The sequence below is a fragment of the Musa acuminata genome, chromosome BXJ1-6 (genome assembly GCF_036884655.1).
Source record: "Musa acuminata AAA Group cultivar baxijiao chromosome BXJ1-6, Cavendish_Baxijiao_AAA, whole genome shotgun sequence".
NCBI classification, from domain to species: Eukaryota; Viridiplantae; Streptophyta; class Magnoliopsida; order Zingiberales; family Musaceae; genus Musa; species Musa acuminata.
In genome coordinates, this window is record NC_088332.1 from 14078215 (window position 1) to 14098043 (window position 19829).

The following is a 19829-nucleotide window of genomic DNA, read 5'->3' on the forward strand; positions in this document are numbered from 1 at the left end:
GAATTGTTAATGCTGGAATCTACAAATATATTGTTACCATAATGTCAAATACACACACATATCACCTGCAAACATGGGTTAATGCAGATTCATTTATTTAACAGGGATTAGGTGAACAACGACGAGACAGAACTGCATGATGTGAGGTGCACAATGAAACACGTCCAGGGTATAGAATTATGAGATGTTATCCATTTAAATACCTTGTACAGAGTTTACGTGATTTTGCCAGCGAGAAGTGTTGGGATCGTGAGGAATCTAGATTTTTTTTTTGTTAAAAATATATTTAATTGTTTATATGTCGGACACATCTATACATTTTGATTTGGAGAAGAATGTGAGGAGAGGTATTGAGTTATCGAGTTTCTTTGATTCATAAAGGGTGATTTTTTTCCTTTGAAGTATATAAGTGGAATTATGTTTGAATTGAATTTTATACGAGATGATTATAATTTGATCAACTATGATAAAGAATTTAGTTCCATTGCACACAAGTTTAATGAAAAGATTGATTAATTTGATTAAAATGAAATAGAAAGAAAAAGATTGTATTGACTGAAATAATACATAATACTCTATATTTATACATGTTTAGAAGTGAAAATTTTCCTAAACAGAGGATGATTTTCCTTAATAGCTTTATGATATCTTATCATGTAGTTAAAGAGATATTGGCTGTTGTTGAGGTTGTTATCACAAGAGATCTTGACTGTTATCATGCTCCCGCAAGACGATACTTATGTTAAGGACGTCGATCTTAGACTAATAAAAGCGATTTGTGGGTGAAAGGCTTCATGAGGGAGTCCACATCAGTCGTATGTATGTGAGAAACACATAGTTGACGCATAGATAAGTGGTTCCGACATTGTCACAATGAGATTCATGACCCAATTGAGTTTTGCAACAGCGGTGGAAATGACACAGTATTCAGCTTCAGTTGTAGAATGTGTAACTGTCTTTTATTCTTGGAACTATTGAATTAAGTCCAAGGAAGAGAATATACCCCGATGTGAATGTTCTATCATCAAAATTCCCTGCCCAATCAGTATCAGTAAAAGCATGGAGATGAAGGGGGGAGTGTTTATGAAAAAGAGGCCATGATTGATAGTCTCATGAAGATATCATAATATTCGTTTGACTGTAGACCAATGCACAGTAGATGGTCGATGCATGAATTGGGATAATTTATTGACCGTAAATGAGATATCTGGACGGGTGAGAGATAAGTACTATAAGGGGCCAAAGACTTGACAGTATTTAGTTGGGTTTGTAGCAAAGCTCTCATCACATAGTTTGAGTGATTAGCCATTAGACAAAGGTGTTGTAACTACCTTTACATCTTGCATGTTCGTTTTAGATAATAGATCTTCAATATAATTTCGTTGTGATAGGAAGAGCCGGAAGATGTGTATGTTGCTTCCACTCTCAAAAAATAGCTTCCATAGGATTGTTGCCTGTGACAATAATATCATCCACATATACTAGAAAATATAATATATTGCCACTTTGGTGACAAAAAATAAGGATGTATCAGACTTAGAGTTGATGAAGCCAATTGATGCCAAAAACAAACCAATTTTGGTGTACCAAGCTCTTGGAGCCTAACGAAATCCATAAATAGTTTTTTGTAGTTTACAAACATACTTTGGATATTGAGGGTGGATGAAACCAAGAGGCTACCGCATAAAGACATCGTCAGTCATGGTCCCCTATACAAAGGCATTATTGACGTCGAGTTGACGTAAATGTCAGCATTTTGAGATGGCCAAACTCAGAATAAGTCGGATTGTTATGGGTTTAACAACAGGGTTGAATGTCTCTGTGAAGTCAACACCAAGTTGTTGATGAAATCCTTTGGCCACTAGACGTATTTTATATCTGGATACGGATCCATCTAGGTTCCGCTTAATTCGAAAGACCCACTTACACCCGATGATGTTTTGCGTGGGATGAGAGGGTACAAAGGTCCATGTAGAATTATGGAGGAGTGCATCATATTCTTCACACATGGCTTTATGCCAGTATGGAGAATGAGAGAGTGGATCATAAGTGATATATATGTGATGGTGTAGGTCGCACAACAGGAGACTCAGGGTTATGAAACGGAAAGATAGTCTCTATAAAAATAACATGACGAGACGTAAAACTTTTCGAGATTGGGATTCAAAGTATCGAAAAACATTATGGTCAAGTGAGTATCCAATGAAAACACAAAGTTTAGATTTTGATGTTAACTTATGTGAGGCATAGGGACGGAGCAATGGATAACATAAACATCGAAACAATTTGAGTTTTTAAAGGTTTGGGGATTTGTAAAATAATTTTTCAAATGGTGACTCGTACTCAAGGACAGGAGTGAGCATACGATTAGAGGTAGACAGCAACTTGAAATGCTGCAGTCCAAAAAGTTGGTGGCAAATGGGTTGTGGGTTGTTGATCAATATTGACAATGATCAATATTGTGTAAAGCTGCAGATCTCTGTGCAGCAGTGCTGTAGTCTCAGTGCAACAGTGTTGTAGTCTCAGTGCAGTAGTTTTGTAGTCTCTGTGTAGCAGTTCTGCAGTTGCTAGGCTTCTGCAGGAAGAGACAGAGGAATGGAAAACGCAGCACTACTTTGAGATGGAGTCACGGTCCACGAGACAGTAGGAGACGGGTCTACTTCGAGATATTTAGAAGTGACCTTCATAGCGAGGGCTCATGATAGAAATGAAATAGAAAGAAAAAAAATTGTATTGATTGAAACAATACACAATACTTCGTATTTATACATGTTTAGAAGAGAGAATTTTTCTCAGAGAATTTTTCTTAACAGCTTTATGAGATCTTATCATGTAGTCGGAGAGATCTTGACTGCGAGGTTATTATCACGGGAGATCAATTTATAGAAATTATTGAACCATTAAATCATATATTATTTTTTAAATTTATATTTAATCATTGATCCTTATATTTTTGTTTTCCATTCTTACCCCGATAAATTGATATTATGGTTAAAAACACTTAAAGGTGATCAAATATTTAATAAAAATATTGATGATTATTTTTGCATGTTTTACAATAGATAAGTTTGAAAAAAATAATTTCGCCCGATGACAAAAGAAATTTAATCATAATAAGATGAATAATAAGGATAAAAATAGTTAAGGAATGCGCAAATAGACATAAGATGATGAATAATTAGGATTGGAAAGACCTGGATGTAAAGTGTACTTTCAATGCACAGAGTGAAGAAAATACTAACAAAATTAAGATTATTGGGATTGATTTTTTTTAATTCTTATGGACAAAAAATTTAAAGAGGGTGGAAAAAAAAAGGAGGAATTGTTCAAAGTTAATGTAAAAAAAGTATATGAAGGAGAGAAAAAGATAATGTTAAATTATTTTAGATTTTATATTAGAAAGTGTATGAGATTTATGTTTAAGTTAGGTTAACTCAATCGAATATTGGAAAGATCTTTATTGGATTCGAATATTTTTTCGGTTCGAATAATCATGATCGACGTTAACATCACATGAGAGAAAAGATAAAATGAAATTTTTAAGATTTATATAAAAATATATTTTACATCGTTCTTTTTTACTTTATTTTTAATTATTAATCTCTGAGTTTCTATTTTGATAATAAGGTATTCTTCCCCAAGCAACAAAAAGTACTCCTGTGTTGTCGACTCGAGAATCCCGTGGTCGTTTGGTACGGGAGCAGAAGTCTAGTGGTCGGCGCGTGGGCCCCGCTGTTTGGCGTTACCGAGAGCAGGCCAAACCAAACAAACATCGGACATACGGCGACTATATATAAATATTGCAAAAGTTGGTGCGCAAAGTGGGTATCGAATGTAGAGTTCAGTTAGGAAATGAAATATTGTATTAGCCCTTCCCGACTCATACCCACGCCGTAACCTCGGATGCTGCTCGGGGCCAGACAGCGGACACGCTCGTGAAAATCCCCATTGGAAGTTGCGGCGGGGCCCACTGTTGGTCTACCCATCGTGGGACCCACCAGAGAACGCCAGCACCTGAAATGATACCCACTGCGCCATAAATACATGTATATATTCTCTCTCTCCGGCATCTCTCCAACACACTCTTTCCCTATATAACCAGTCCAGCCTGGAGAACCTCCTCTTTCCATTCCATTCCATTCCAAACCCCATGGCCACACACCTCCCTCCCTCCCTCTCTCTCTTATAAACCTCATCAAAATTGGGGTTTTTTGGTCTCCTTGTCTTGCAGTTCTAACCAGCGATTCAATTGCGGTATTGTCCTCCTCCTAAAGATGTCACTTTTATGGTTATGGAAATTGTTGAGACGATTAAAGATGATGTTCGTTGATGGGATCTGATATCGGTTTTTTGTGGGTTTGGTTTCTTGAACGGGAAGCAATGGATTTTATGGATTCGTGACGCTAAAGATTTGCCATTTTGTTATCATTATTGTTAATGCACATCTTTTAATTGCGCAGTTTGTGAGATCGATCGGGGAAGGAAGAGGAGGAGGGAGGAGAATGGCGGAAGAGCAGCGATGCCAAGAGGGGCACCGCCCGTGCGCGAACAACTGCGGTTTCTTCGGGAGCCCCGCGACGCTCAACCTCTGCTCCAAATGCTACCGCGACCACCGCCTCAAGGAGGAGGAAAAGCAGCAGCCGCAGCAAGCGTCGTCGTCGTCGTCGTCCGCGACCGCAGCCGAGGTGGTCGTCGAGGAATCCCTCTGCGCCTCCTCCTCCTCCGCCTCCTCGCCACCCTCCTTTGTGGGTGCTGAGGCGGGGGAACCTTCGGTCCTGGTCGCCTCGGCGACGGCCGTCGCGGCGACGGAGACGGAGAAAAAGGGGCCGAACCGGTGCGCGAAGTGCCGGAAGAGGGTGGGGCTGACGGCGGGGTTCCGGTGCCGGTGCGGCGCCACCTACTGCGGGAGCCACCGGCACGCGGAGCAGCACGGCTGCACCTTCGACTTCAAGGCGGCCGGCCGCGCTGCCATCGCCCGCGCCAACCCCGTCGTCAGGGCCGTCAAGCTCCACAAGATCTGAAGGATCTCCGCCCTCTGCTTCCGATCTCGTCTCCAGAGGGCGCGCCGCCACTCCATTCGCTTTGCTTTCTCCATCATCATTATTATCTTTTTCTTTTAACTGCCGGTGGTAAAAAAATTAAGTGTGGAAAATATAAATAAATGATTATTAATTATTAGATCTTTATTTATTCAATTATCCTATTATTACATTTAGCATAAATATGATTTTAATGGAAACACGACACACACGCTTTATCACCTTTCATCAAGTCAATGCCATTTGACCTAAAAGCTTTGCATTCATCATGGATGATCCATTCAAGACTAAAAGGTCATCTAAAAGGAAGTGATACTACTAATTTGATTTCTTTTGAATTTTTCACTCGGTTTTTTTCTTATTTTTTTGACCATCATCGTGTAGAACAGAACAAAAACAATGCATGCATTTGATGTGATGATAGACTAAATAGTCTATCAACTTTCGTTTGGTGTAAATCACGGATCAAAAGTTAAAATTAATAATAGTATATTATCTTTATAAGTCAATCTTAATCTTATTCATTTTCAATGAAATCCATCATCATTAAATTCATGCCATTGTAAGATTACATTTAATTTAATGACTTGTGTTGCCTAAAATGTAAGCAACTTAGAGCTTGGAAACTGAATTTTCTATTGCAAGAAGCAATTAATCTTAGGGTCTGACTAGGGTGGCCAAAATGGAAGCAAATAAGAAAAAGATAGATTATTGTAGGAAATAATGTTCTGTCTCTTGTTTTGAGTGTTAGGGTCATTTCTTGAACGTGCAAAAAAAAAAATATATTGATAAGAAAAGATAATTGATAATGAAAAAATAAATGAATTTAGTTATTATTGAATTAATATGATGATACGATCCAATAATTAAGGGAGGAAAGAGGATGAGAGGACTACAATATAGAGAAACATTGTTTTTTATTTTCCTAAATTACTTTTTATTTTATTTTATTTAATGGATCAGTTGTTTCTTTTAGTAATAATATTACAAACTAAAACCCTAATGCAATGATAAAAGCAAATTATATTAAAAAAAATCAAAGAGAACAAATATAATTAAGTCAAAATAAAACATATTTTTAGAATTTGATCATATTTTTCTCTCCAAAAGATTAGGGTAATATCTAAATATAATATTACTTTACTCATCCTCGTAATATTCGAAAATAAAACGAATATAAATGCCTTTCTATGAATTATTATTTCTTAGTATAAGTATTGTCTTCATAGTAGCTAAGTACACAGTAGATTCACTATATGAACAATAAATATGGCATTTATTACTTAAGAATAACAGCCCATCAATGAAAAATGCATAGAATAATAAAAAAAGATGTCACCATCTTCCTTCATACCGAACGACATACTGTGGAGAAGATAAAATTCTTTATTTTCTTTTTTTAGAATTCTTGCATATGCTATTTTTAAAATAATAATTATAATTATAATTATAATTTTTTCGTCAAACTAATTTTTTTTAGTGAACCCGTTAAAGTTGGTGATAATTTTTTTTTCAAAAATAGAGATTTGTTACTTCAATATTTTGGAACAATCAATCCCATGTCTATAACTATTTTTATCCTTCTTGAGTAGAAGTACCATATATATATATATAACTCAATAATATATTGTCTTAAGATAATAAAAAAAAAGATTTTCTCACCAAATAAAGTCTACCCATTCGTAAATTAACAGCCTTCAGTTGGTCTAACCAATCTTATTTTTGGTGTTAAATAGACTCCTAAATATTTCATGGGTTGGTTACTCCCCTTCATTCATCTCCAACAATGGGCTTAATGGTAGGATTATAATTATAGTTGATGAGATTCCAAAAAAAGCTTAAGCCCTAACCACATTTCTACAATAATCCTCACTTCTCCTAATAAAAATCAGTGCATCGACGATCAATAAAAATCAGTGCATCGACGATCAACAAGGGGATGTTTCCTTATATTCCTCAAGATCTTAAAGGAGACATGATAAAAGAGGGAACTAATCTATGGTGAGGGGAATGCACACAACACATAATCCAACTAATGTCTCGAGGAGGAAAATATATTCTAAAAAGAGAGTTCGTTCGTTTCCACGACAATCTATCATATGGTAAGAAGAGGTTCAGCCCTTCTATTTGGAAGGGAAATGAACTATTTCACCGGCATGCATGAATGCATTCCTATGGTTTTAATGGCCGGCAAGAGAGTTGCTTAGTTCTCCATCCTTCCTATAAATCGTTCGCCCACCCCCCACCCACCCGAAAAGGCCTCCGCGACAGCGCCATGTCGGCACCTCATCTTCCTTCCGCTGCCTTCTTTGCCATGGCGTGCTTCCTCGCCTGCGCCGCCGCCGCCTACCAGCGCCCCCCGCCCAGGGAGACGCTCTCCGTCCCCCTCGCCGACGACGCCGACGGCCTCACCCCCCAACAGGTACTGCCTCCTGGTCTCCTTCCACTGCTTCTCTCTTCCATGATTGTCGCCCTGCTTCATCGCCATCCTCCTTAGCTGCGGCTTTGGACTCGCATGGAGAAGTTCCCGTCCTCCGCCGCCTCCTAATTGCTGTATCTGTCACCTCATCGTTGTACGCATGTGGGCGTAGATCCCAAGGAGGCGATACCTCTGCTCTCTCACCAATCCCCACCTGCCCTGTGCTTGAACAGCCCACGGATTCGTAGCACCGTAGTCGATAGACTCAACCCGATCGTTTCTGGTTTCCTTGCCTCGCCGAGCGATACATGCTTGTGATTTGGGATTCCTCGTGTTCAGGTACATATATCCCTCGTGGGATCCGACGGGATGAGGATTACTTGGATCACCGACGACGACAGTCCTTCCACCGTGGAGTACAGCACCTCCTCTACTTTTCAGCAACGTGGATCCAAGGTGGCCACCGGCTCCTCCTCCTCCTACTCTTACATCCTCTACCGCTCCGGCCAAATCCATGACGTCGTCATCGGCCCTCTCAGTCCCAGCACGGTCTACTATTATCGCTGCGGCTCGAACCCAACGCGCAAGTTCTCGTTCAAGACGCCACCTTCCTCCTTGCCCTTCAGGTTCGCAGTCGCCGGTACGTTCATCCAACTAGCAATCTTCTTCTCGTGCGCACGAGAACAAGGATCGATGGTGATCGTGCATGTGATGCAGGGGATTTGGGGCAGACTGGATGGACCAACTCGACGCTCCAGCACGTGGCCGCGCAGGACTACGACGTGCTGCTGCTCCCCGGCGACCTCTCGTACGCGGACTGCCGGCAATCGCTGTGGGACTCCTTCGGCCGGCTGGTGGAGCCGCTGGCGAGCTCCCGGCCGTGGATGGTGACGCAGGGCAACCACGAGATCGAGAAGATCCCCGTCATCCACCCTCAACCGTTCGTCGCGTACAACTCCCGGTGGCGAATGCCCTACGACGCCGACCCCGCCGCCCCCTCCGCCTCCAACCTCTACTACTCCTTCGAAGTCGCCGGCGGCGCCGTCCACGTGATTATGCTCGGATCCTACGCCGACTTCGGCCCCAGCTCCTCCCAGCACACGTGGCTGGCGTTCGACCTCGCGCGTCTGGACCGGAATAGGACGCCGTGGGTGGTGGCGCTGATCCACGCGCCGTGGTACAACTCGAACGCCGCGCACCAGGGGGAGGGGGAGGAGATGCGGCAGGCCATGGAGGCGCAGCTGTACGGCGCCCGCGTCGACGTGGTCTTCGCCGGACACGTGCACGCGTACGAGCGGTTCACGCGCGTGTACGACAACCGGTCCGACCCGTGCGGGCCGGTGCACATCATCATAGGAGACGGCGGCAACAGGGAAGGGCTGGCGTCGGAGTACCTGGACAAGCCGAAGATCTCGGTGTTCAGGGAGGCAAGCTTCGGGCACGGTCGGCTGGAGGTGGCCAACGCGACTCACGCTCTCTGGACTTGGAACCGGAACGACGATGACGAGGCAGTGGTAGCGGACCAAATCTGGCTCACCAGCCTCGCCTCCAACTCGGCTTGTCACCAACCAAAGTCAACCTAATATGCCTTCTCTTTCGAAGCTCATGTTGTATGTTTGTCTTGTATGTGTGTCTTTCACGGAATCGCACTCGTCATGGTCCTCTTTCGGTACCTTCTGAAGCGTTTACTGCTTCAAACTTCACTGTGATACAGTGCTTACTTAGGTTAAATGTCATTAAGATCAAATCTGTCGTCTTCCTTTTGAATTCTGCTACCTTAATGTATAGATCTCTCAAGCTACTGCCAACATTAATTGGTTCTACAGGCATACTAAGCGTCCAGCCGAGTAAAATCTGGATCCAGGGCAATTAAAGCTTAGCATTTATAAGGCCTGGGATTCTAATTGCTCCAAGATGCACCAGTAAAGTTCTGACTCCAATAGACCAACCAGTCGATGAAGCAGTTCTAGCAGCTGCGTTGCTCATGATGAGCGGCGTTCACGGCCATGCAATCCAACCTTCTCTCCTCTTTCCAAAGCCTCCTCAATTGGGGATGCAGGTGAATGGCAGGCAGATAGAGTTCCAAGATGTCCTGGCAAATCTACATACAGAAAGCTCTGCTTCCTTCATCCTCATTAAGATCTTTTGGTCTACCATGATGGTGTAACGTACCACAATGCTCCTCCTGGAGGCTGCCATGGAACGATGAGTTTGACTGGCTATCGAGTGCTCATCATTTGTTCCTGGAGCCATGCAGAAACCTGTAGGAGGAATCAAGAAAGCCAACAATGACAGATACCCCTAACAGCACCCCCCGCTCAAAGTAGTATAGTAATGGTTCTCGAGCACAGCTATCCACCATTGTGGGGAAGAGGAGCCGCAGATTGTTTCCACTGTAACCTAAAGACACATCTTTCACCATAGACCATGCAGTTTCAAAGTCCCCAAGGTGTGTGCTCGTTGAACTGGATCTGTGATTGCAGCTGCCGATCACGAAGCTCAAAAGTATTCGAGAGAAATCCTTTGCACCAAATCTGAGGTTGAGGGCACAGCGCAATAATTCCTATCCTAAATAAGCTAACCTGGGCAGAACTACTTATAAATACGATTAACATTTCAGCATGGAAAGAAAACACTATAGTGTAGAAAACATTGAACGACAGGAAACAACAATGGCTTTTTGCACCCTTGTAAGTAGCTTCTTGGCCAATGGAATCATCGTCTACTTTTTCGTCGTCCTAAGTCTGAAGAACACAGTCTAATGCTGTGAGAATCTTCGTGAAATGACCATATTGACCTTCCTCCCGACCTAAAGGTATGTCCGTTAAAAGTAGGAAACTAAGAACTAATAATAGGAGACTTGTTTGTGCAACAGATAGGGAGAAAGTTGTCATTTTATCGCAAGAAAAGAGCATCGACGGGTGGCTTCTATCCCGGAGGCGGCCATCATTGCGGATCTTTGGGCCGACCACCTCCAGCAACATCATGATGCGGTGGCCACCCCATGCGATTTCCCCGTAATGCCCCCTTCGGCGAGCCACCCTCTCACTCTCTCCTCCCTCCTCGTCGCTCGAATCCCCAAATGCATGATTCCTTTGCCGGCCACCATGTGTTGAGTGTTTGTCTCTCTCTCTCTCTCTCTCCTGGTGGAGACAGAGATGGCCATCTTGTATCCTATAAATGAGCCCATACCGCACCCCCCGACATCTCACTATCCCACCCAAATCCCTCTCATTCGATTCACTTCTTAGTAAAGGCCTGTGATCCGAAAGGTGAGCACATTTGAAGGGCAAACTCATGCAGCAGTCTTCGTCTTGTTAGCTTTCTCCTTCGTTGGGATACGATCTCTCCTCAAGGAGTTGGCGTCCGCTGATACTTGTTTCCTTGTTGTTACTTTGAGTAGAGTACGTTAGCCTTTGCCTTTGCATCCTCCTGTTTCTCTCTGCCTGCTTATTTTCCTGGTCTCTCTCTCTCTCTCTCTCTCTCTCTCTCTCTCTCTCTCTCTCTCTCTATAGAAGATTCAGCTATGCATGTTTTGATTTGTTGGTTCCGAAGGTTTCTAATCTAGCTTTTCATTCCCTGTAGCATATCCTGGACTCACTACCACACCCAGTCTGACGTGATCTACTCTGCTGCTGCTTGCACTTTCCCCTTAGATACACTTTGCCTGTTGTTTCAGGCAAAGACATGGAAAGGGTCAACACCAAGCTGTACTTGCGGAACTACTACATTCTGAAGGAGAACGAGAGGCTGAGAAAGAAAGCACAGCTTCTCAACCAGGAAAACCAGGCTCTCTTGTCTGAGCTGAAACAGAAGCAGAAGCTGGGCAAGTCCAGTGCCACCTCCAACCCCATTCCCAGCATCCCTGACCTCAACACTACTCCCCCAACACCCACCATGGGCCCCAGTGGAAGCCAGCATCCCTGATGATAGGAAGACACGTCTCTTCCTCGAAACTTTTTATTTTGGGTTTGATGGATTGTGGATCCTATACATGCAGCTGGATCAGTTTGCCCAACAAGCTGCAGTAGGGCAGTTTTATGCATTATTTCCTCTAAAGATCTGAAGTTCCCAAAACAAACGTTCCATTTGATGCACTCATACCAAGGCTCCCGCCTCGATTCCTGCGCCTTATACAATGCAGTACAAGATATGTTAAGATACCAAGTCGTCTCTTTGTTCATTTATGCTCCTAACACTGAACCCGGTCGAACCGAATCGAAAAATCAATGGACAATATGGCTCAAATCGAAACCAGTTTACATCTAATCGAATAGGTTCAAGATTAATTAATTAGATTTGATTAATTAATTTCTAATATATATATATATATATTCAAATGAATGGATTTGAATTTTGATTTTAGGATAGCAATTATGATTCAGTTCAATTGAATGAATCCAATCAATGAATCAAAATTTTAATTCAATTGATGGACATTCTAAAAAAGTTTCCACATAATTGCTATCCTAAACATGCTAAAAAAGCTCATCTATACAACTCAATCAAATGCATAATCTTCATATCATATTAAGCGATTAGGAGCTAAGATAATAAACTTGATCGAACTAATTATTTTTCAAATTAAAATTGATTCAAATTTTTAATTCGAACTTATGCCTTCATGTATGTGTGTATGCATAATAAGATCTAAAAAAAAACAAAGAAAAACTCTAGGCTGCCGCATGGCATACCAAGGTGCAAGTGGAACAAAGAGTTTCTTCAGACCCTGGTCATCAGATAACATCAATGAGCTACACCTTTGTGAATGGACGAACGGTGCAGCATGTGATTAGTAACGAGCAAGGATGTATAAACCAACAAGTCTGAATCCTACATGTGCAACCATAGGAAACTATGCAAATCCAGAAGAACAAGTGACAACCCAATTAGGTTGGTGGGAGCTCAGAACACTAGCGAAGAACTTCTTGATATCCGTGTGCTATTATTATCAATGGCTTTTATGATTGGATCGCAGGAGGGGGTAAGTCTTTTCTCTGAAATAATGTCTTTAATTTAAGATGATGTGAGGCTTGGATGATTGGTCGAGGATGGATATATGTCACTTGGATTTGGAGAAGAAAAAGACTAAAGAGTAAGCGAAGAAGGCGGCGCACCAGCGCAAGATTGCATCCAATGGGAGTCTGACATTTGGTTTCTCCGGATGAGGTTGACCATCGCCCGCAACACGTCATATGATCTCGAGTTCGAAGTCCCATCAGGATGTCCTACTTGGGCCCACATGAAAGCAATCATCATGTCAAAACAAACAAGGAAGAGCCGTGAGGCTCCATGAACACTACCTGTACATGAGCATGAGCCAAACCTGCTGGATGCACGATTTATGTGACTCTTAGATCAATCAACCTTATCTTGGGATTGGATAAATGGTTCGCTAATGAAGTTGGAATATGCTAAAAAAAACTGTCTACTTCGGACAATAATATGTCACGAAGAGAAGAGCAACACTTGTGATATCTTTTTAAAGGGCATCTGTTGTTTACCATGAATATCCCTTCTCCAATATGCATATAATAAGCATGGAGTTTTCAACAAATATCTAGAAAAAGAGAAAAAAGAATTACCTGCTGCTAGAAACCAACCTCTGGTTATGAGCCAAGGAATCAAATAGTGTTTTGACCTGGAAAATGGTTAATGCACCTGCTTAGTACATTGAATTTGATTCCACATGACAATTAATATAAGAAATAATAAAACTGGAAATTGCGCAGAATAGTAAATGACATCTCTGTTTCAACAATAGAAATGATAGCTGATGAATGATACCAACTTTGGCACACATGATCACGCCAATATCATAAATTTGATCTTGACAAATGGGCGAAATGGAAACCATTCTTGCAATAATGTATAAATAAGCACGTCATGCCAACCATAGGAGGCCAATTCTCTAGAAGTCGAGCATGTTTAGTACCATTTGGACCTTCCACTTGAAATTTTCTGCAGCCTCTGCATCCTATAGTCCCATTGCAAGTTATATTTGGGACAGAAATTTTAAGAGCATAGTCCTATCTACTACCATCTATTTGATGTCCATTCCTGGGTGTTTTTCTCAGCTTGGCAGCAATTCCTAGGGATTACTTGTATACCTTAACCATGAACAAAAGGAGGTACCTTTCCATCCAACTGGGTAAAGTACATTTCGTTCTTTTCCTTTTCTATTATGGCAAATGTCAGGTTGTCTATGGCTTTGGATAGTAGTTACCATGTAAACTTATCATGACAATAACAGTAAGCAGTAGTAATGATAATAACATAGACCTGACAGCAGCAGGAGGATAGCTGTTCTGATTTACACATTTAATCATTTTCATTTAACACTTTTTTGCTATACACTTTATCCCAATAATTATCAGCAACATATTGCTCAAACAAGTGATTTGAACGAAGTACTTTGAAAAAATGGGATTTAATCAAAGGTGCTTTGATGAAGGACAATATCACTATTGACTCAGCCATAATATATAGCATCATGAAATCCAACGAGAATTGGACACCGAATTCAGGAAAAGAAAGATTTAGGATCAAAATAAAACAAACAAGGATAACATTATAAAATTTGCGGTAACACAGTGTACGTATTATCACAGAGATCAAAATGTGACGATGTAAACTATTTTAAGAGTCATAAAGGACACACCGTTCTTGTTGTCTGATCAGATATCGCAGGGGCTCTTAAATTCTATTAGATGACTTGAAAAGGCCCCATCATTCCTACAAACCAACTTCGATATCAACTCCAACCACAATAACGGTGCCAACAGCGGCAGCCATCTCTCAGTTGATTGTACATATCTGGATTTGTGGCTGGAAACAAAAGATACAAGAAACCAACCAGACCAGCTGCAGCAGCTATAGTTGCAGTCCCTGTAAGTAAATGTATGGGTTATTTATCTTATCTTTAAAAAAGTACAAAAAATCTCAATTTAATGAACAAACAAAGAAATCTGGATGAATTAACACTGAAAACATGAGAAGTAACAGGTAATACTCACCATTTTAATGGATAAAGATGAGAACCATCACATGTTCACAATGATTGCTAAAATTAAAATAGATGTGCACATGCAAAAGATTCAGATACACGAGGAGTATCATTGTATTTTGCCAAATGGTATAGAAGACAGTATTTTAAGGTAAAATTTTAAAGTGATTAATTTCTTGTAAGTAATCAATGAAGCAATTTGTTTATTCTAAAAGAAAAATGAAAAACAAATCATAGAGTTTATATGACATGTTTACCTACTGATAAAGCACTCTCCACCAGCATCTGAAATAATAAAATTTGATATACCTAAGTGTACAAAACCTGAACACATTTGATTTAATGGTACTCGTTCTCTAAAGTGCATTTTTGGGCTAAGGCAACAAATTGTGGCAACAAGAACAAAAGCCTCGAGACAGAAAGTTTGAGAAATCCATGATGCTACACTTGGGTAATGGAATATCTCTCAAGTTTACGACTAAAGATCAGAAAAAAATTTAAGATGCTTCATTTCTCGTAAACAAGTACAGTGGCTTTGTTTTCTAGAGAATACGAAAGGCCAACAAATGACACTATAAAATGAAAAAAAAAAAGTTTAAGAAAATCTGTTTCTTGTTTGTTCAGGAGAATAAAAAAGCCAACACACAACATTTGAATTATAGGAAACACTTACTATCAAGCAATTTGACTCTTCACTAATCCTTAAAGTCAAGAACTTGATATGACAAAATGTATGATATCTATAAATAAATTTGGCTAGTTGAGTACTGGACAGATTGTCTTAGTTGGATACAATCCAGATAACACAGTCATAATAGGAGCAGAAGCCTTAGGTCAATGGTGTTCAAGAATCATGGAACACTAGGATATTTGATGACCAAAGAATATAAAGAAACAAAAAAGATCTTCCTAGATCAAGTTCATCCTTATCCAAACTGTTTTTTGGAAAGTAACAAATTTTCTGGATTGGACACAGTCTAGATAACACAGTCATAATAGGAGCAAATGCCTCAGATTCCTAGATCAAGTTCATCCTTCACTGAACTGTTCCTTGGAAGGGAGTTATTTAACTTATCAGGAACTATCAAGTAAAAAGGATACACCACTGCAATAGCAAAATCGAATTGCATCAAGGATAATTAGAATCTTAGATACACAAAAAATTTTGGTCAATTCATTCATGCAACATGATACAAGAAACAAAGTATTAAATCTTGGTCTGAGACCAGTACTAGTCCTGGCCCATATCAGTCGGCATGGGTATGGTCAGTCCAATTCGACCCAAAAAAAGAAACTGGTTTAGGATTTCTTAATAAATTTGACCTAATAAGAGTAAACAATCAGTAAATATATATAAGTTTTGACTATAATGAGTACTTAATGAATTGAGATATGTTATAGATATGTACAACTATATATAAAGAAAACATGGGCTTTGATATTGACTTCTAAAATTAGTTAATGACCTAATAATGAATTACAAGAAGCTCTAAAAGGGCCTCAACAAACTCTTAATGGATCTATTATAGGATTAGGTAACCAGGGGTGATGTTACCACAATATAGGGTGGTACATCCAGTAATGTACCAATAGTTCACTTAATTTCAAATTGGACTGACCAAAATTGCCTAGTCCATGTTCCAGTGCCTCGTCAGACCTGTAAAAATCAAACATACCAGGAGGTATGAGTGGTTTTTAGAACTTTGATAAGAGGCTACTCTAGTATAGAGGAGACTTAAAATAAATATAAATAAGATGAATAGGCACAAATCAGATGCAAACATAAGCTTATTGAAGCAGAAGTTTAGGTAATATGTAGTATGAAGCACCATAATACATAGTGAAGAAATAAAATTATGTTCAACCAGACAATAAATCCCACATCTAAATCAGTTTTATCATACAAGTAGACAAACCTTTCGTCCTTGGAGATGACAACACGGGCAGACCCATCACATTACAGAATATATGCGCTACAATGGGAGATATTAGGCTCCCTGTATATGGTACAAATAGATTAATTCACGTCAGCATATGTATTTACATCTGCAAAATACAAAAAAAGTGTATGCCATCCCTAGACTCATACTACTAAGCAATAAACAACTAAAGAAAATATATACTGTAAGGTCATGATTAATTATTTTAATTAAAACAAAATTAATATTCAATAACATCAAATAAGGCCACAGCCCATGTGATGTCACTTCAGAGACCCAGAACTGGTGTTTGTTTGCGCCATTGTTATTGGAGTACATAAAAATTCTTTTTTATAATAGCTACCACCAGCCAAGCACGGTCTTTCATTGACCACATAGCAACCACTATGTCACCAGAACCCTAAAGTTACTGTGACCATTATTTTCAAAGGTTAAACAGAAACTGTTGAAACAGAAGGCCATGTAAAAGAAGCTTCTAGTCAACTCATGCCCATTAAAACTACAGTAAAAAAAAGAAGTGGCATCATATCTTACACAGGAGCATATTCAAAATGCACAAACCTGTTCGAATGAAGAGAAAAGATGTGTACCATCCAAATATCACGGTATAACCAAGCTGGAGTCCTAACAACAATGATGTAGCAATTAAAAATTATAATAACAAAAGACGTCAGATAAAGCCTTAAAGTAGAACCATGTCAAACAGTACTTTTAAATTTTAACCATGACTTAGAAGAACTAGTGGAAGACAAATCAACACCAGGAATAAAAGAAGTACCTACAATCAGGAAAGCCTTCATAAAGCTATATTTTTGCTGGTAGTAGAGCTCCAAAAAATGATTTAAATGAGCTGAAACAGAAAGGAGAAAAGAGGCAAAATGAGATTTCAAGATCATTGAAAGAAGAAATGCTTTTATTACATGGAAGTTGGAATGGACAATCATAGACATACCATGTCTAGAACTTTTAAGAGATCGTTTATCCTAAGAATCATGCACAAAATAAAACAGTACATAAATTTAGAGCTGTATGCATAACAAAATTTCCTGAATGACCACTTGCTATTATCATATTCAACACAAAAGAAAGGACAGAAACATGGAAAGTAGCAACACTAAAGAGATAAGCATCTACCTAAACTAAAGAAAATTGGACTGAGAAATACAATACTATAAGTTCCAAATCCTCCACAAAGAAGCAATGGTATCATACAGGCCCTGAAAACAAGCTCTTCAGTGATTGGTGCCTGCCCATAGAAGTTAATTATCAGTTTATCCCAAGTGAAAAAATAATACCACACTTTTAAACAAAGGCAAAGGAAGAAATAAAATGTATGCATGTGACTTGTAAACTATAAAACAGAAATTTCAAAACAAATTTGATGTTTATGCATATGTCCAGATCATTGATCGATTGATCCTTGCAGATTTTATATGTCTTTAATTCTTCAAGTTCATATTTGCGTAGAGGTCCTCTTCCCTTGTTGACCTTCATACTTCAAATAAGTTGCCCTGGCTCTTAAGATAATCAAGCTTTTCATTTATGCTTTTCCTTATTTTAACGTATCATTTGTACTTATATTATCTAATTGTTTGTCAAACATTCCTTTGCACTTTGTTATTTTAGGCTACCCTATACCTCGTCCCAGGCACTTCTGATCTTCTCGATGGCACTTTTGAGTTCAGAAGTATTTTTTTAGTTTTAACTGCATTGAGTTTCAAGATCTACTTTGCACGACTCAAAGGACAACAACGATTGTTTGATAGATCTACTTTTGACATCATATGATGTAGAATAATTTAACATGGTATGGAAAATAGGAGAGATACAATGACGGGAAGCTGCCTTTTATCCTCCAGTAAACAAAACTAGATAAGGCCTGCTGCAATCAAGCAATTAATTCCTCACTGAACGAAGTTGGCATATAATGGGTTTAACAGCTCACCATCTTATGCTATACACATTGAAAGTCAAACACTATTTCTACTTGTCCTCCTTTTGAATAAATTTTAGTCATGTTGGAACTCCTTTCCTTGATGATCAAGGGCTCCAAGAAGAGATAAGTACAAAATAGGACACTATCCACTGACTTTTTTTAACCCCTAAATCAATTCTGAGTTGCCTCTAAAACTAAATATATCAATGCAACAAAACTTAATAAAAAAAACAAAGAACCATTCTAACTTAATGAGACTCAAATCTCAAACTATACCGAACATGACCCGGCTTGCATCACAAGAATATACGTTCATTTACTTTATATATACATATATACACACATAAGTAAAAGCCAGAACACATATTTTCTATTTTAGACCGAGAGAAGGGTGGAGACAGTCAACTAAAACCCTGGTGCAACAATGGATACATGCTAGGAAGCATTAAAATCCAGAAGTAAAGCCCTTACCACCACATAGTTACGCCAAGCCATAACATTCCGCGCGTATGCACAGACCCAATCTTTACATCTACGCCCATAAATTCCAACACTGCAGAAAGAATTTTCTCTACCTTCATCTTTCCATCTACTGACAAGCTTCCATGACTTTGAAACGAATGACCCGGCATATATCAAGGATGTCAGTAGGATAGGAAAGACCGCAGCTTGCCACTGCACAATCCGCTCCCATCATTAGGAAATTTCAGCCGCATAGAAACCCTACAAGCGCCGCAGCTCGATAACTTACCAAGTGGTCGCGCCTGATCCCAAGAACACCCAGAATAGTTGGAAAATCGTCGAGTCTCCCAAGCTACTAAAAGAATTGGAGTCAGATTCGCGTTTATTGAAACGAGGTGGGAGGAGGAGATGGAAAGAGAGGCGGCTTACTCCGAGGAGGAAGAGGCAGGAGATTACAGAGACTGCAGAGGAGACGACAGCGCAGGCGAACCGCCGGATCATGAAGCTTTCGAGCGAGTCCGGTGGAGGAAGGCGGAGGATTAGGGTAGGAGAGTAGAGTATCGCGACGTAGACGAATGCCATGGCCGCACACGCGGTCACCGCCACCCTCCCCGAGATCGGAGCCGTCGCCAGCGCTAAATGATCGGAGATCCGGGGATTTTCCGATGTGGAGGAGGAGGAGGAGGCCATGGCCGTGGATGGGAATGAGGACGGCATCGGTAGCTTCCCACACGGAGGCGGAAAAGCAGCCTCCGCTTTTGTATGTTTTCTTTCTTTATTTTTATTCCCTTCAAATGATTTCAATCTTTTAATATATAGCATAAAAAATAAAAATAATTGAATATTTATATTGACAACGCTTTTTTGCACTATTTAAAGCCTTATTTTAACAACTTATAATATTTCAAAAATATACTTTTAGAAATATACGTAATTTGCATTAATATTGCATAAATAATTATTTGTTTAATTATTATGATAAGGTAAAATTTTAAATATAGATAACATCGAGTGCTGGGCCCGAAAG

At 39.9% G+C, this 19829-nt stretch overlaps 3 protein-coding genes across 8 annotated transcripts; 2 read left to right on the plus strand and 1 right to left on the minus strand.

Annotated features, from left to right (window-relative positions):
- Nucleotides 1-4068: 4068 nt before the first annotated feature.
- LOC103988045 (zinc finger A20 and AN1 domain-containing stress-associated protein 5) lies at nucleotides 4069-5180 on the plus strand. Its single transcript, XM_009406549.3, has 2 exons — nucleotides 4069-4254; nucleotides 4461-5180. Exon 2 carries the CDS (start codon nucleotides 4503-4505, stop codon nucleotides 5019-5021), a length of 519 nt encoding a protein of 172 aa, XP_009404824.2. The 5' UTR covers nucleotides 4069-4254; nucleotides 4461-4502; the 3' UTR covers nucleotides 5022-5180.
- A 2099-nt stretch (nucleotides 5181-7279) lies between these two features.
- On the plus strand, nucleotides 7280-9266 carry LOC135676435 (probable purple acid phosphatase 20). Its single transcript, XM_065187592.1, has 3 exons — nucleotides 7280-7461; nucleotides 7798-8098; nucleotides 8176-9266. Exons 1-3 carry the CDS (start codon nucleotides 7315-7317, stop codon nucleotides 9039-9041), a joined length of 1314 nt encoding a protein of 437 aa, XP_065043664.1. The 5' UTR covers nucleotides 7280-7314; the 3' UTR covers nucleotides 9042-9266.
- A 2811-nt stretch (nucleotides 9267-12077) lies between these two features.
- LOC135584103 (CAAX prenyl protease 2-like) lies at nucleotides 12078-19567 on the minus strand. 6 transcript variants are annotated; one of them, XM_065187594.1, is made up of 10 exons: nucleotides 19232-19567; nucleotides 19092-19154; nucleotides 18812-19015; nucleotides 17539-17650; nucleotides 17183-17254; nucleotides 16966-17028; nucleotides 16381-16461; nucleotides 14120-14346; nucleotides 13044-13099; nucleotides 12078-12686 (listed from the first exon to the last, which is right to left on the minus strand). In XM_065187594.1, exons 1-8 carry the CDS (start codon nucleotides 19517-19519, stop codon nucleotides 14213-14215), a joined length of 1017 nt encoding a protein of 338 aa, XP_065043666.1. In that variant the 5' UTR covers nucleotides 19520-19567; the 3' UTR covers nucleotides 12078-12686; nucleotides 13044-13099; nucleotides 14120-14212. The 6 variants fall into 6 exon arrangements, with proteins under 6 accessions (XP_065043666.1, XP_065043668.1, XP_065043665.1 ...); XM_065187596.1 differs by lacking the exon at nucleotides 12078-12686 and having other exon boundaries at nucleotides 12838-13099; nucleotides 16966-17020; nucleotides 17187-17254; XM_065187593.1 differs by lacking the exon at nucleotides 12078-12686 and having other exon boundaries at nucleotides 12838-13099.
- Nucleotides 19568-19829: the final 262 nt, after the last annotated feature.